General features: G+C 39.0%; 1 protein-coding gene across 2 annotated transcripts in view; it reads left to right on the top strand.

Annotated features, from left to right (window-relative positions):
* The window catches only part of col5a2a (collagen, type V, alpha 2a), an 86971-nt gene that overhangs the window by 28047 nt on the left and 42048 nt on the right, over positions 1-16876 (top strand). For both annotated transcript variants that reach the window (XM_057852217.1, XM_057852218.1), the window contains exon 2: positions 13516-13737. In XM_057852217.1, the coding sequence (XP_057708200.1) occupies positions 13516-13737 (222 nt within the window). The remainder of the gene's footprint in view (positions 1-13515; positions 13738-16876) is intronic.

Consider the following 16876-nt stretch of genomic DNA (forward strand, 5'->3'; position numbering starts at 1 on the left):
ATTGCATGGACGTGCATTGCTGTCAATGGCATCGACTTACTTAAGCGCCAGTTTAATGTCAATTGGCTGTCATGGTAGACGGTAAAAGAATCACAAGGTCCTGTTTTCCTGCCATTGAAAATGAATGGGAAATTTGGACGTACATGGCTGTCAATAGCATCCCATTAGAAATGAATGAGACAGATTTTGGGAGAACCGTAGGTTTTTGGCAAATTCTGTAGACGACTTTTACGCCCCTTACTGTCTTGGAATTTTTGATGTGTAAATTGTGCGATATGGTCAAAAATTGTCAGACGAGATACAATTTTTCATTTTTATTGTTTTGGGGGGGGGGGGGGATTGTGTGTGTGTGTGGGGGGGGGGGTCATTCGAAAATTCCCTGTCTCACGCAAAAATTCCGGTTGATATTTAAACGGTAACAGTCGGTCAAATGGTTTGGGCTGTGCGGCGCGCCCAAAAAACGCCAATTTAAAAAAAAAAAAAAAAAAAAAAAAGGGGAATTTTACTATCTGGGCCTCTGCCTTGCAAAACCCAATGTAACTACTGTCAAGATCCTGTTTAGCCAACCAGATATTGATGAACTATCTTGGAGTACATAAAATTTAGATTTTGGAAAGGAGGGCCATCTGTGTAGAGAAGTTTGGACATGTTAGCAGTCCACCATTCCAACTTTCCTGGGCTGAGCCTGCACAGCTCCTGCCTTCCTCGAGACTCTGAGCTTTTGTTTGGAAAAACCGAGGAGAAGAGCGTGTTCTAACTCGAGCCATCCCTTAGCTTTTAAGCCCCATCAACACACAGTAATGCGGCAAATCCTGAATGCATTATGAACCTAAACAGCTAGGAGATTTTTTTTACTTTAAAACAGAGCACCGAGGGCACAGAATTACAGCAATTGCTGTGTTTGCAACGATCTAGTTTTGACCCTTTGCAACTCTAAGGCCTTGTCCGGAATCAAGGCTTTTATGTAGTGGTCCATCAGTGAAGCATTCATCGGCTGAAGTAAAGGTCCCAGTGAAAGGAAAGATTTATGTGTGGCCATGACACCTAAGGTTTTAGAGCAGGAAGGAGCAGCTGGTGCGAAGCCACCCGGCAGCAGCTGTAAGTCATCTGAATCACGCTGAGCTCTGAACACTTTCCATCGTGTTTGTCAGGGAAAGTTTGTCTCACCACAAAGAAGTTGGACTGGGGTTAGTAATGGAGACCATCCTTGTTCAGATTTTTTCTGACAGTTTTGTTGCATGTTTTTGTTTGTCTTTCCATCTGAACACGGGGGTTGATGACCAACTCAAAATTGTATTTCTCTTAGGAAAGTTCAGGGGAAAAACTGCCTCCGAAATCATTTTCATCAATCGACACAAAATTGTTTCTTCACACTTCGTCTATCCGGATAGGATGGTGAAGGAATCTGGCCTTTTAGCCAGATTGTCAGAATCACACCAGCCGAACCGCCGGACCCACTCTGGCGAAGCTCCAACGACCCGGGCCGGCGAAATCCCGATAACCCGGCCACATTGTTCACCTTAGTCTTAACCCCTTGTACTGACTCCATTTTGAAGGCTGGAAAAAGGCTTCAAAACACAAGTTGACAATTTATTCAGGTCGACAGCGATCAAACGACAAGGCAAAACAGCAACAGACCCAGGCGAGGAGGCAAACTCGTTCTAGGGTCATCATATCACAAGTCAACAAAAGGTTTCAGAGAAAAATGACAACGATTAGTTAAGCATTCAGTCTTTTAAAGGCTCTGGTGAGGCGGGCCGTGGTGTGTGGTGTGTTTGGTCGTTATTTAGGATAATCTATCACAGTTTGGGCTGTTTAGTTTGCACGTCACAGTTGCTGAGTCACCGTTATCTGGGCAACCGCAGTGGGAGATTTTGCCCGCCTCAGCATCAAAGGGGCGCTTGGAGTCTTATCAGTCGTGTTATCAGTTGGATAGTGGGCATTCTCCGGTGTTCTTTATGTTGGGACAGGATGTCCCGCCATTTGTTCTTGACTGTCCTGAAGAGCTGATTGTGGGATTTGCTGTTGCAGACGTGGGCTTGTAGATGTCTAGCCTATTACCTGGTTGTCAGCGTCCATCTTGCTCAGTCAGCTGCATGATGCACACGTTGGGCTTCCATTGTCAGAAGGCGTCATGTATCCCTTATGCCCTATGTCAAATATATTCTGGTTGTTTTCCTTAAACTATGATATAAATGTTATTTATTTTATATTGGGTGTTGTAGAGTAATACAGACAGTCCAACAGTAAACACGAGAAAAGATACTATTCCCTGATTGATTATATTAAGTGTGTTAGAGTAATGCAAACAGTCGAACGGTAAACACGAGAAAAGATATAATTCCCTTCAATGGTCAAAAATAACTTAAGGACTCAGAATTGAACAAGCGAGACTAAAGAGTTTACTCAATGAACCCTAATCGGGAGCAGATCTGAGGCAGATGGGTGGCGCTAAGTTGCAAATCTTTTTTGCCTTTGCAGTCTAATGTGGCCACAACTTGACGTCAAACTTTAAAACTCACTTTGAGGATTTGCCAGAAAAATGGGTGGGTGGATGGGAGTTTAGTTTAGAGGGTGAGGGATCATGAAAAACATGGGTTTGTTTGGCTGGCAGTTGAGTTTTATAATGACATGATCCAATGTTGTGAAACCGGCTACACACTGTGAAAATTCGATGGAATATTCTACCTGATCTCAACCCAATAGAGCACATTGCTAGTGTTGCTGAGATGCATGGCACATCATCTTGAGATCTCTGAGGGCAAGGCTTGGGAAAACAATGGTTTAATATGCTATCACATTCAAGATAATGAGACATAAAAAAATATTCCTTTTACTACACTAGCAGTGGTTCTTAACCTGGGTTCGATCGAACCCCAGGGGTTCGGTGAGTAAGTCGAAAGGGTTCGGTGAAGGTAAAGAAACGCAGAGCCCTCTTCTTGAACGCTGATTAAATCCAGCCAAAGTGGCTTTTAGACCAGGTTTCGGACTGGTTTGCTCCCAATTTACAGGCTTAATCAATTTATTTTAACTGCTAGTGCTCGATCTGAAGGGAGGAGGACCTAGTTTGCTCAGTGGAAGGTTGACTCGCACTTGTTATGAGGGAACACAACAGATCTCAAATTTTTACCTATTTATAAAACATGCTTGCAACTTTGAACGGGAATTTGCTGAATTATTAGCTTGCTAGCTTAGATGTATTGGTTTTGAATTACAAAAAAATGCTTTATTATCTAATTCCGAAGGGTTCGGTGAATCCACATGTAAAACGTGGGGTTCCGTACCTTTAACAAGGTTAAGAACCACACTGGAAATTTTTATTTTTCACAGCTATTAAGCTTCAAGTTCTCAAACAAATATCGTATATTTTCTTATTTAAAGTCAAGTCACTTTATCCATTTGGCAGCATATTTTAGACTCGTGTTGATTTATTATTTTTTTTCCAACAGTGTTTGGGGTTGACGTGAACATCAAATAATAATAGTAAATAGTTAAAGAATAATTTGTCAACACGCCAAATACATGCATGTGTCATTTAGGATCCAAACATTCAATGACAAAGGGAGAGTCTTAGGCTGCTTTATTGTGGATTTCAAAATTGAAGACTGTTTTAATGAGACCAATGACTAGTAATTGGCAGATTGGTACTACTGGATTTTTGATTTGAGACCAGCCCTCTTTGTAACATGATAAGGCAAAAATGGTGGTACTCGCCTACTTGTTGGAAGTCGGACAAAATTAGGCATTTTCTAGAGTAGATTTTCACAGAGTATGTGTTGTCGAAGTTATCTGAACTCGTCTATATCTGTACAATAAATGTAAATACCACTGACATCTTTGATACATACAAAGGTTTGTACAAACGAGTTACATTTACTTCGTTACATTTACTTCAGTAACTTTTTGAGAAAAATGTATATCTTAGAGTAGTTTTACCACTTTTAGTAGATTTGTTAAGAAGTTAACTGTAGTGTAGCACAAAGTAGGAGAGTAAGAGTAATGTTTCTCTTACTCCCCTACTTTGGGCTACACTACAGTTGTAACATTTTTCCTCTTTCTACATACGCCTAGTAACTATTTTTGCCAGAAATGTCAACAGTGGCTGTCACCAATAAGATGTCGCAACAATAACCACATAACAATCAGAGGAAACAATGTTTTTTTTTCTCCACTAGAGGGCACTCTTTAGACTAGTGATGTTTCATAGTGTTGTTTTGGTCTGAATTTGATGATTTTTCTGTCATCTTTTTGGCCTAATTTGGTCATGTAATAGTATACAGTATAATACAAACTAGAGGTGGGAATCTTTGGGCACCTAACGATTCGATTACGTTTCAGAGGCTACGATTGTCACCCCCCCTACTTTTAATGTTTTGTCCGTTAGTTCAAAAATTGTTAAAAAACCTCTCGCGCTAAACCCAACTACTTTTTTTCAAGTTAACAGTTCAAAACAGTAAATAAAATACTCAAGTGCCCATTCTGTATCAGCAGCTTTAAACTACTCAATTTAATGCTGTGAATCAACTGTTAAAGTTGTTAAAATTGCTCCCGTTATTCCATAATTTCCCTTCTGTCTACTTTTCACATGTGAAAGTTTTAAAACAGATTCATCATTTAAAGATAGATTCAAGTCAAGATTTTGTCAATTTCGGAGTATTTTAGATAAAAGGTTAATTAGGTTCGCTAAAACAGAGCCTTCCAGAGAAGCCTACTGCTTTAAGATGGTGGCTGTTTACTAACGCCAGCAAGTCTGTCATTTCGCATCTAGTTCTCTATACATGTTCTAATGCCGCCGTCGTCTGTCATTTCGCATCTAGTTCTTAATACATGTGATATTTTCTGTAGCATTATGCGGACGTAGTTTGTAGCGGCTGTCTGCAGCAGTTGGGTATTATTGTTTTTTTGGTTTTTTTAATCTAGCGGCAGGAGTTGAGCCTGAGCATGATGTTTACGCTCAGTCCGTTCCTCATTGAGTCCCGAAGACCGCGCTGACTGAGTTTTAGTTCAGCTTTGCTTGACATATTTCAATAATCGGAATTTGGATGTTTGTGGATCGTTCTCGAATCTTCCACGGCTGAATCGCAAATAATCTAAGAATCAGAAATTTCGCACACCTCTAATAAAATGAAGTTATGCTGAGAAAAAAAAATCCCATTATTAAAAAAAAAAAAAAATCAGACATTGTAAGCAGTTACTCATAATGTTACTCGTTTTTAAACAAATACTTTTTTTTTTTTTTTTACTTGTAATTGAGTACATTTTTGGTGACTACTTTTACTTTTTCTTGAGTAATATTTTTTAGAAGTAACGCTACTCTTACTTGAGTAAAATTTTTGGCTATTCATCCATCTCTGGATATATAATGAGAACATTCTGAGTGGCATGACTGAGATGCCATGTTACGTTGCTCACAGCTTTTGTGTATATCGCTAAATAAATGATGAAAATATAAATGGAAACATTTCAAATTTTTAAAAAAAAATCCTCGCGAAAGAATGGAGTTTATTCTTTCATTCAGAAGCTTCAGTTTTTGTATAATAATAAAGCACAATATTTTGTGGGCCTTGAAAGATCAGTCAAAATCATTTTAATGAAGATGATAAACTCATTTTTACATATGCTGGATTTCTGAAGCACTCAATGTCATGCACTAACAATGTATTAGGCCTTTACTGGAACATGACATACAGTATATGTACAGTATATCATAGTTCTGTCAATATAATAACAGGCTTTTCAAAAGTGGTGTTGGCTTTTTAATGTATAGTCGTGAACATGTTGACCTCTTCATTTTCTGTGCGTAAATAATAGCGAGACACCTCGGTCATGTTGAAATGACTCCATGTTTTGTTCGACCGTGGCGGAGAGGAAAATGGCTTCTCTGTGAACTGACTTACTACTGGAAAATCCACATCATGCTGACACATGGGAAGGAGGATGGGTTTTGTTCTTTGTCATTAGTAAGACGGCTTCATACGTTTACGGAAAAGTGTGGGACGCACAGAAGGGGGAAAAAGAATGTCTCAATGGTCCAGACTTGCGGTCGGGTATTTGAGACCCCACCGAAAACCGCGCGGCTCTTCCATGAAATTGCAAATGTTCTGGAATACTGAGAATTTCTCAATAAGCCAACAGGAAAAATGCGCTTCCAAATTTGTGGTTAGACGTCTCTTCCATAAGGTTTAATGTGATTGCACTGGAAGTGATTATGAGGTTTCATATCTGCCAGATTGATTGCACAGTATAGAACAAAGACATCAGGATTTTGTTTTTTAAAAAATAGGGTTAAAATTCAGTCATACAGGGCTAATCTGTGGGAATATACTGTATATTACATCAGTCAAGATAAACTGTAATAACAACAAACTAAGTGTAATTGACTGAGCAAATCTGTCTGGTCTTAAGGGAAATTTCCGTATTCCTTGGAGAACTGGCCTGCATTTTGAGGACATCAAAACATAATCAGAAGCAACCATCCAACCGTAATCATGTTAGAACCAGCATTAATGTCCTGTCATCCAAAAGTGTGAGCAACAACAGAAACTTTAAATAAAAATCTCATTAGTTACTTAGCATTCTATTCGATATAGTTTTTGTTGATTATACTTATTTAGCCACAGTTTTAATTGGGTCATTTTGACCTTGTAACAAAGTTTGGATGACATTTTACCATTGCAAATAGTGGTGGTGGGCGCATACTCATGCACCAGATAATGAATGAAAAAAAAAAAAAATGGAAGCAGCACATCGTACAATACACTTCAATAGAAATCCTTGACAGACGATTTGTTAGTTTGTGTATTCAAGTAATTGAAAAGTCAAATTTTCTCAATATTGTTTACGTAAAGGCACATTATAATATAAAAAAGCATACATCATGTTAACATACCGACAGCAAAAAGTCCAGTTTGAGACATTTGGACACTCCGATTTTGCTTAAAATATTTACTGAACTCAAGTCGACAATTAAAGCAACACTACGTAACTTTTTAACCATTATAGAATATTTTCATAACATTTGTGATTATCCGTCGACTGACAACTACTTGAATGGCACCTCTTTTATATCTTGAGGGGGTCTGTATCGCTTTCACTAACTTTGAGGAGGGTGGCAGGAACCCTGCCACACAAAAAAATCTACATATGTGCTGTCTGCCCTACGGCATATGTTACTTCCCCCTTTCCCCATTCATTATGAAGACAGAAGTTGATCCGAACGCTTTTGCGCAAATTTTGCAAAAAATGGCAGAGCAACACAAAGAGACAAAAAGTTTTGTCCGAGGAGGAAAAAAAAAACAGTGGCTACCCGGAAAAACGATACTTAAGAATATTGATCCGGCTTTCACTCGCTGGCCCCCCTCCCCCAACCAAACTCGTCAGCACTGACGAGTTCAGGTGGGGTGGGGGGGTTAGCCACACTAAGCCACATGGTTGCTAACCGTCATATGCTATTGTTTAGCTACAACTGGATTCATTACCTTATTACCGTATTGGCCCGAATATAAGACCGTGGTTTTTTTGCATTGAAATAAGACTGAAAAAGTGTGAGTCGTCTTATATTCGGGGTCTAAACATTATACCCATTCATGACGCTAGATGGCGCCAGATATCATTGAAGCGAATGCTGAACTTGAGGAGTAATGTTCTGTCATGACAGATCTCAGCTACTCTCTAGTGTAGCCAGTTTGGATTATTTCATTGCAATTAGGGCTGTCAAACGATAACAATTTTTAATCGAGTTAATCACAGCTTAAAAATTAATTAATCGTAATTAATCGCAATTCAAACCATCTCTAAAGTATGCCATATTTTTCTGTAAATTATTGTTGGAATGGAAAGATAAGATAAAAGACGGATATAATTAATAATAATAATTTGTAAAATATTCAATCAAAAAATAAACTAGTAGCTCGCCATTGTCGATGTCAGTAATTACAAATGCTGATGGTGCTTAAACCCATAAAATCAGTCGCACCATAGCTCCAGCAGAGGGCGACAAAACACAAGTAACAAGTGGCCATGGCACTGTGCTGTCATTTTAATCTGTTTGAGCGGGGCATGTGCGTTACTTGCGTCAAATATTTTAACGTGATTCAATAAAAAAATTAATTACCGCCCGTTAACGCGATAATTTTGACATCCCTTATTGCAATGTTTTTATCTTATTTAGATTTGTTTCAAGACTACAGTTACAGTCAGACCTCACTTTGATGGTTAATGCAGTTATTGCAATTTTGTTGTTTTATCACAATAGATTGGTTTACAGTGCCTTGCAAAAGTATTCGGCTCCCTTGAATCTTGCAACCTTTCGCCACATTTCAGGCTTCAAACATAAAGATATAAAATTTTAATTTTTTGTCAAGAATCAACAACAAGTCGGACACGATCGTGAAGTGGAACAAAATTTATTGGATAATTTAAACTATTTTAACAAATAAAAAACTGAAAAGTGGGGCGTGCAATATTATTCGGCCCCCTTGCGTTAATACTTTGTAGCGCCACCTTTTGCTCCAATTACAGCTGCAAGTCGCTTGGGGTATTTTTCTATCAGTTTTGCACATCGAGAGACTGACATTCTTGCCCATTCTTCCTTGCAAAACAGCTTGAGCTCAGTGAGGTTGGATGGAGAGTGTTTGTGAACAGTAGTCTTCAGCTCTTTCCACAGATTCTCGATTGGATTCAGGTCTGGACTTTGACTTGACCATTCTAACACCTGGATACGTTTATTTTTTAACCATTCCATTGTAGATTTGGCTTTATGTTTTGGATCATTGTCCTGTTGGAAGATAAATCTCCGTCCCAGTCTCAGGTCTTGTGCAGATACCAACAGGTTTTTTTCCAGAATGTTCCTGTATTTGGCTGCATCCATCTTCCCGTCAATTTTAACCATCTTCCCTGTCCCTGCTGAAGAAAAGCAGGCCCAAACCATGATGCTGCTACCACCATGTTTGACAGTGGGGATGGTGTGTTGAGGGTGATGAGCTGTGTTGCTTTTACGCCAAACATATCGTTTTGCATTGTGGCCAAAATGTTCAATTTTGGTTTCATCTGACCAGAGCACCTTCTTCCACATGTTTGGTGTGTCTCCCAGGTGGCTTGTGGCAAACTTTAAACGAGACTTTTTATGGATATCTTTGAGAAATGGCTTTCTTCTTGCCACTCTTCCATAAAGGCCAGATTTGTGCAGTGTACAACTGATTGTTGTCCTATGGACAGACTCTCCCACCTCAGCTGTAGATCTCTGCAGTTCATCCAAAGTGATCATGGGCCTCTTGGCTGCATCTCTGATCAGTTTTCTCCTTGTTTGAGAAGAAAGTTTGGAAGGACGGCCGGGTCTTGGTAGATTTGCAGTGGTCTGATGCTCCTTCCATTTCAATATGATGGCTTGCACAGTGCTCCTTGAGATGTTTAAAGCTTGGGAAATCTTTTTGTATCCAAATCCGGCTTTAAACTTCTCCACAACAGTATCTCGGACCTGCCTGGTGTGTTCCTTGGTTTTCATAATGCTCTCTGCACTTTAAACAGAACCCTCAGACTATCACAGAGCAGGTGCATTTATACAGAGACTTGATTACACACAGTTGGATTCTATTTATCATCATCGGTCATTTAGGACAACATTGGATCATTCAGAGATCCTCACTGAACTTCTGGAGTGAGTTTGCTGCACTGAAAGTAAAGGGGCCGAATAATATTGCACGCCCCACTTTTCAGTTTTTTATTTGTTAAAAAAGTTTAAATTATCCAATAAATGTTGTTCCACTTCACGATTGTGTCCCACTTGTTGTTGATTCTTGACAAAAAAATTAAATTTCATATCTTTATGTTTGAAGCCTGAAATGTGGCGAAAGGTTGCAAGATTCAAGGGGGCCGGATACTTTTCCAAGGCACTGTATTTACATTTCAAAAACCAGAAGCCATTCATTTGCGAATGTAATTGCACTTTAGTTTACATATTTAAATGTTCAGATATTAAGATTTCAATGAGGCAAAATAACATGCTTTTTCTCTCAAATATATTGTTATAATCATTTGTTTCAGATGTACTGTTATTATTTTCTGTATGAAAATTAATTTGGTGTTCAAAATGTCTTTTTTCAAACTTGAGTCTTGAAAAAGATGGGGTCGTCTTATAATCAGGGCCGTCTTATATTCGGGGCGATACGGTACTTTTCATCCTTCACACAACCGCTGGAAACAGAAATGTCGTTTAATCCATCTGCAGGCGACCAGGAGATCATGATTTTACGACAATGTGCGGGTGTGCGCTGGTCCTCATGGGAAACGCAGTTTCAAGGCAAAACACTACCGCTTTTGTCCACCGACGTCGCTAAAATCAACCAAAACTGAAAAGTTACCTATTGTTGCTTTCAAATGCGATAATTGCATCGCATTGCATTCTTATCGTGTAAGGCACATGGAGCTGGAATGCCAGTTGCTTTTTTGCCATTTGTTTCACCAGATATCACTTTGGAAATGATTTGTTTTTTAGTGAACAGCGGAAATTGTTTTGTCCTGTGAATAGAGAACTATGGCTTGAGATTTTAAACTTGTTTTCTCTGTGCTTGTATGACTTCTGTGGTATGATCTGGTTTACCTGCAATTTAGGCACAGAGCTGCCCTCTGCTGTTCAGGTGAAAAAAAATATTACCGTAACAAGGTCTTGACATACAGTATTTTGTGTTCATAATAGATAAGTTGTTTTACTCAGAAGGCTTAAGATAGCTTGAGTGTTTGTCCAAGGGTATAGCAATCTGTGTCAGGTTTGTCATTCTTACCTGAATAGTGTGTGTAATTTTGCAGCCCAACGAACTTTGTCTATAGAAGTTTATTTCAACTTAAGAAATAGTGGGGAAGGTGCATTCATATTCATTTCAGTAGGAAAAACAAATGTTTTATTTTCTTTTCCAACAGATGTTTAAGTTGGGAATTTATAAACGCTTCAGCAGGTTTTGTCTTCTTCAATTAATTCAGTTCAGAGACGAAGCTTCAGAAAAGAAATGATGTCATGTCTGACAGCCGGAGACTTTGCTTAGACAAAGCATCACATTTTCCAGAACTTTTTTTTTGTCTTGTTTGTGATGTCCTACTATTAAACTACTGTAGTGCACAGGGGCGCTGGAAGTCACTCACAGCAGGGGGTGCTGAGGATCTTATTTTGTTTTTCCCATCCAAAAACAGACGGTTCAATCTAAAGTTGTCATGCCTGCTCTTTTTCTCCATGCAAGGCGTGCACAATGGCAGCACACACGCATGCTGCAAAGTTTACGAACTACTACTACTAGGCTACTACAAAGACAGCGTTCTATTTCACCTACAGGGTGTGATGGAGTTTTTGTAGTGGAAATATAAGCACCAGTGTCTTATAATGCAAATCCCCGCAGCTAGACGGCGCAATGACACGCAAAGACATTTAAAAACTAAAAGGTCCAATAAGCCTCGGTTTACAACCCACTTATCAGAACACGCAAATAAATTGCACACAAATATCCAACAGCGCTCTGAACGACAGCAGCTCAACAGCAACAACAAACAATAGTATGGCTACAATGCAAGCTATTTGAAGTTCTCCACGGTCCAAATCTTCTCCTCACTGGACACTATTAAAATCATAATCATCTTAATTTTCAACCTCAAACTGATTTTTAGAAAATTTTGCTGTTTTTTGTATAGAAAAAAAATCACTCATTTGTTTTTACGCCATGTTAACAACTGCCAAAACCTTTCCATTCCAATAGCAACTTATTCAACGTGACCTGTTAGCAAGCAACCATGTTATTAACAAAAAAAAAAAAAAAACTTTTATTTATAACATATTTATTTTATTTAGTTAAATACACAATTGTATCAATATATTTTATTTAGTGATTTATTTTTAACAAATAAAATAAAATAAAATAAAATAAAATAAAATAAAATAAAATAAAATAAAATAAACGAACAATAATACTGTATTGGCCCGAATATAAGACGGCCCTGATTGCAAGACGACCCACTCTTTTTCAAGACTCAAGTTTGAAAAAAGACTTTTTGAACACCAAATTAATTTTTATACAGAAAATAAATACAGTACATCTGAAACAAACGATTATAACAATATATTTAAGAGAAAAAGCATGTTATTCTGCCTCATTCAAATCTTAATATCTGAACATTTAAATATGTAAACTAAAGTGCAATCACATTCGTAAATGAATGGCTTCAGGGTTTGGAAATGTAAATAAACCAATCTATTGTGATAGAACAACAAAATTGCAGTAACTGCATTAACCATAAGAGGTCATTTTGGCCGGGAGAGTCAAGTTCAGCATTCGCTTCAATGATATCTGGCACCATCTAGCGTCGTGAATGGGTATAATATCTAGACCCCGAATATAAAACGACCCCCACTTTTTCAGTCTTATTTCAATGCAAAAACACCGTTTTATATTCAGGCCAATACGGTAATAATCTAGCCTGGCTCTGCCAGACTATTCTCCCTGTATTTTTCAAACACTGAGAGAAATAGTCTGGGAACCATCCCATTAACGGCCTTTTCGAGCAGATACAAAATCAATCGACAAATCAGATTCGTTTATTTGTGTGACGTGTTCTTCACGAGCAACGTCACTCTTGCGCGTCGAAAGTCGTCTCTTCAACAACACAGATGGTGAACGGCAGAGCCGAGAATATGTTCCAATCCACGGTAAAATCAGTTTTAAATGACCAAAAACACATCGACACGAGTCATTGACAACAGTCTGTCTCGCGCTAGCCATGTCGAATAAACTCCGCTCTCTTCGTATGTTTACTTCCGTGCGCAAGTCGCGAGGAGAGTGGGGAGAGTCCCTCGTCCTGCCGTCGTCATTTTACTAACGTCACGTCTGCCCGTCGCTGATTGGTCCACTCCGCTGTCTGTTTGCTGTGGCTTGCTCCGCCCTGGAAATTGTTTCTGTGGGAATGGTGGCCAGACTCAATAGCTGGAACAGCGTTGAGTCTGGTGTACCAGGCTAGTAATAATCTACAAAACACTTCTTTTCACCCCAACACCAGGGGTCGCTGTAGCACCCTCAGCACCCCACTCCCCACGCCACCGGTAGTGCATGTAGTCGGACATTGCACATTCATAATGAATGAAGGTGGACGCAAAAAGCAATTTTTCATCAATATGGTCATTTGTTTTTACCCTTTGACTGGAAAGTGATTTAAAGTAGTTGCAGTATTGTCTGTTCTTGAGTGGCAAATGATCTGACACAACAGAGTGCATACTACTGAAATAAGTGTCCTTTTCGCATATCTAAATGTATAAACATATACTGTATCTGTTTGTATATGCAATGCATTGTATACTTTGAATGATATGTGACTAAACTAAAATTAAACTGAACTATTCTAGTCAACTAGTAGACTATTATACCCACGACCCTAGTGACGATAAGCAGTCTGAATTATGAATACATTCTTAGCATTAGAAAGCTTTTGGTAAATCTCTAACCCTAAACAATAAGTGTCATCCACCATTCCTTGCATTCACAGGAGACGATGGCAGCTGCAAAGCAGATGGCCAAGTCTACCCGAACAAGGACATCTGGAAGCCGGAACCGTGCCGACTCTGCGTCTGTGACAACGGTCAGGTCCTCTGCGACAGCATCCAGTGCGAAGAGCTGACCCACTGTGAAAAGATGTTCATCCCCGAGGGGGAGTGCTGCCCTATTTGTCAGAGCGGAACCTCTGGCGGCGGCGGCGGAGGCAGTTATGGTGAGCAGTCACCTTCCTCTGGGAAATCATCGACTTTGAAGTTAATTTAATAGATTATAAACAAATTAAAGTGAAGCATGTTAAGAAAGTTTCTTCCATGAAATGGCGTCCAAGCCCTGGTTAATAGTTAAATACAGTAACTGGTGCCAAGGAAGTATGTCCAAGTAATACATCTGGACTCAAAGATAAGCTTTGTTGAGCTAACTTTAGCATAGATTGTTAGTGGATGTTACAGAAAGTCCAGTGTTGTTTTTGGCAGTCCTTTTAATTGTAGTCTCAGCCATAGTCTTTTTTTTTTTTTTTTTTTTTTTATTAGTCATATTTCAGCTATTTCAAGATATGCTTGTGTTCGGTTTGGTTTTGGTTTCGGTTTTTGTTAACGAAAACTCAGACTAATTGCATCTAGTTTTAGTCAAGGTTTACTCAAAATGTTTTGTTTTTAAAATTGAAATTCTTTATTTAAAAAATATATATTTGTTTTTGCACATATTGTAGCGTCTAGGGTCTCGAAACCAGTCCTCGAGGGCCGCTGCGGGTCCTGGTTTTTGTTCCTACCGATCAAGTACAGACCTTTTAACTAAAGATGTCTCGATCGATCGGGTCTGATCACATCATTTTCAAAGTATCGGAATCGGCAAAAAAAATATTGGACATGCCTTTTTTTAATATATAGACCCTACCCACCGACGTCACAAAATCACGTGATCGCTGTATTGTTCCGCCCCCTTGTCTGTCATTTTGTGTCTGTATTATCAATGGTCTCAATTGATCGAGCAATTTATAATGCATTTCATGGAAGACCCGGTGCTTTCGGATGCCGTAAACTCACTGGATGCGTTGCATAAAAGGCGTTATGTGGAAAAGCTTCAGTTTATCCATTCACCAGATCCATATTTGATGCCTAAATCGATGTTTTTCGACCCGCTGTCTTCGCTGTATTTGCCTGACACCTGCTAGCTACCCTGATATTTACAACTATCTTGTCCACACAAAATCAGCCTATTCTCAAAAAAGTTTGAAAAACTTTAAGAGCTTGGAGGCTTGTAAATACTTCGTTGCTGGTTGGGTGAAACAGGTCCTCGTCCATGAAAATTCGGCAGGAATCTATCTTGTGCTTGGAAAGGTGAGTTACGAAATTTTCAATTCAAAATCTTTTGTTCTTGCTAACATCCACTGTCAAGTCTAATGTATTTCATGTCATTTGTCAATGGAGCTAGGGCTTTTAATGTTTATATGGTTTAGCGATAGCACTCTCACTACATACATACGTGTATGTTGTCGGCGATTAGCCTAGCAATGATCTTAATTGTGGTTGTCAGCCCAAAACCCTCTAAATATATATTAAATGCATCTTACCAGATATAAAATGACTACTACATAATCTGTGGTAATCGTTTGGAGCCCAGTTTTCTCGTCGAATTGCAGCAGCCCATCTCGCTCTCTCCTCTCCGGGTCTCTCGGAATCTGGTAGAACTTCAAGTCTCTCCGTCTATCTTCTCTGTTATTGCAACCGACCGCCACACACGCCTTCACCATTTTGATTATTAATGTTAACGAGTAGAAAAACACGCCGTAAATAGGAGGAATGTACGTAGCCGTAACAGGTAAACACAATGTGTTGACGGACAATTGGGCGGCACCAGTCAGGAGGGCGGAGTTGTGACGTCACGTGGGTAGGGTATATATATATTTTTTAATTAAATCGTTTTCTAATTGTATTTAACGTTACAGACAAAATGTCTTACACTCATCCAGAGTCTTTAGTTTTGGCTTAAAGTAGGGCTATCAAATTTATCGCGTTAACGGTGGTAATTTTTTTTTTTTTTTTTTATAATTAATCACGTTAAAATATTTAACGCAATGAATGCATGCGCTGCACGATCCACTCACGCATTGTCGCGTTCAATCTATAATGGCGCAGTTGTACCTATATATAGAGCTAAAAGGCAGCATAAAATGAGTAGAGTGAATTTTGGCAGTCTTTGGAGCCTTTTTTTTTAATGGCTAAAGCCTTACAATCTGTCTCTCAACAATTAGAACAATCGTGGGAAACAATGTGGGGAAGAAAGGTAGTAGTTGATCTTTTTCTTAACACAACATGTTATTTCCCATCGCAGAGAAGATATACCAATCAGTGCCACTACGCACAGTCATGGTTGCACTTCCCATCATACATTTGGGCAGAAAAGTTAAATGGCCACAATATCATTTACTGAAAGCTCAACAAATACACTAGATGGCAATATTTAGTCACAATATACAAAGTCACATTTATCCTTTAAAAATTACAAGTCTTTCTATCCGTGGACCCCTCTCACAGAAAGAATGTTAATAATGTAAATGCCATCTTGAGGACTTATTGTCAAAATAAACAAATGCAGTACTTATGTACTGTATGTTAAATGTATATATTTGTCCGAGTTTTATCCATTTTTTTCTTAATGCATTGCCAAAATCTATATGATCGGGAAAAATTATCGGGAATGATTGGAATTGAATCGGGAGCAAAAAAAAAAGCAATCGGATCGGGAAATATCGAGATCGGCAGATACTCAAACATAACGATGGGGATCGGATCGGATCGGGAGCAAAAAAACATGATCGGAACAACCCTACTTTTAACCAATGTGGTTTGTACTAAAACAAGCAGCACCTGACTGCAATCAACTGATTACACTTACAAAACACCAGATTGGTGAAAAGGTCTGTACTTGATTGGTATGAACAAAAACCAGGACCCACAGTGGTCCTATGTGGAATAGTTTGGAGACTACTGGTCTACAAGGACAACTCCAACTTCGTGATAATAGACTCTCAGCAGGAAAACAGTTCATTATTTTCTATTAGTCATTAGCTTAGTGTCTCAGTGGCTGAGCAGAGCCTTAAAGCAGCAGCTCCTAGTCCATCCAGGTATGCGGTCAGGTGCAAGCTTGGCTCAGGGAGGAGGACACCCCTGCCATGCATAGTCCTGGGGATTGTTACACCGAGTCCTTCTATCGAAGCTACCTGTGCCCCACAAACTGTGTGTAAAAAAAAAAAAAGTTGTCCAAGAGTTTACGAGGACGCTTGCCATTAGCATTAGCCTAATGCTAACTTGAACGTGAATGCTAAGCTAACGCTACGAGTTATATGTAGTGTG

The sequence above is a fragment of the Corythoichthys intestinalis genome, chromosome 12 (genome assembly GCF_030265065.1).
Source record: "Corythoichthys intestinalis isolate RoL2023-P3 chromosome 12, ASM3026506v1, whole genome shotgun sequence".
NCBI lineage: Eukaryota > Metazoa > Chordata > Actinopteri > Syngnathiformes > Syngnathidae > Corythoichthys > Corythoichthys intestinalis.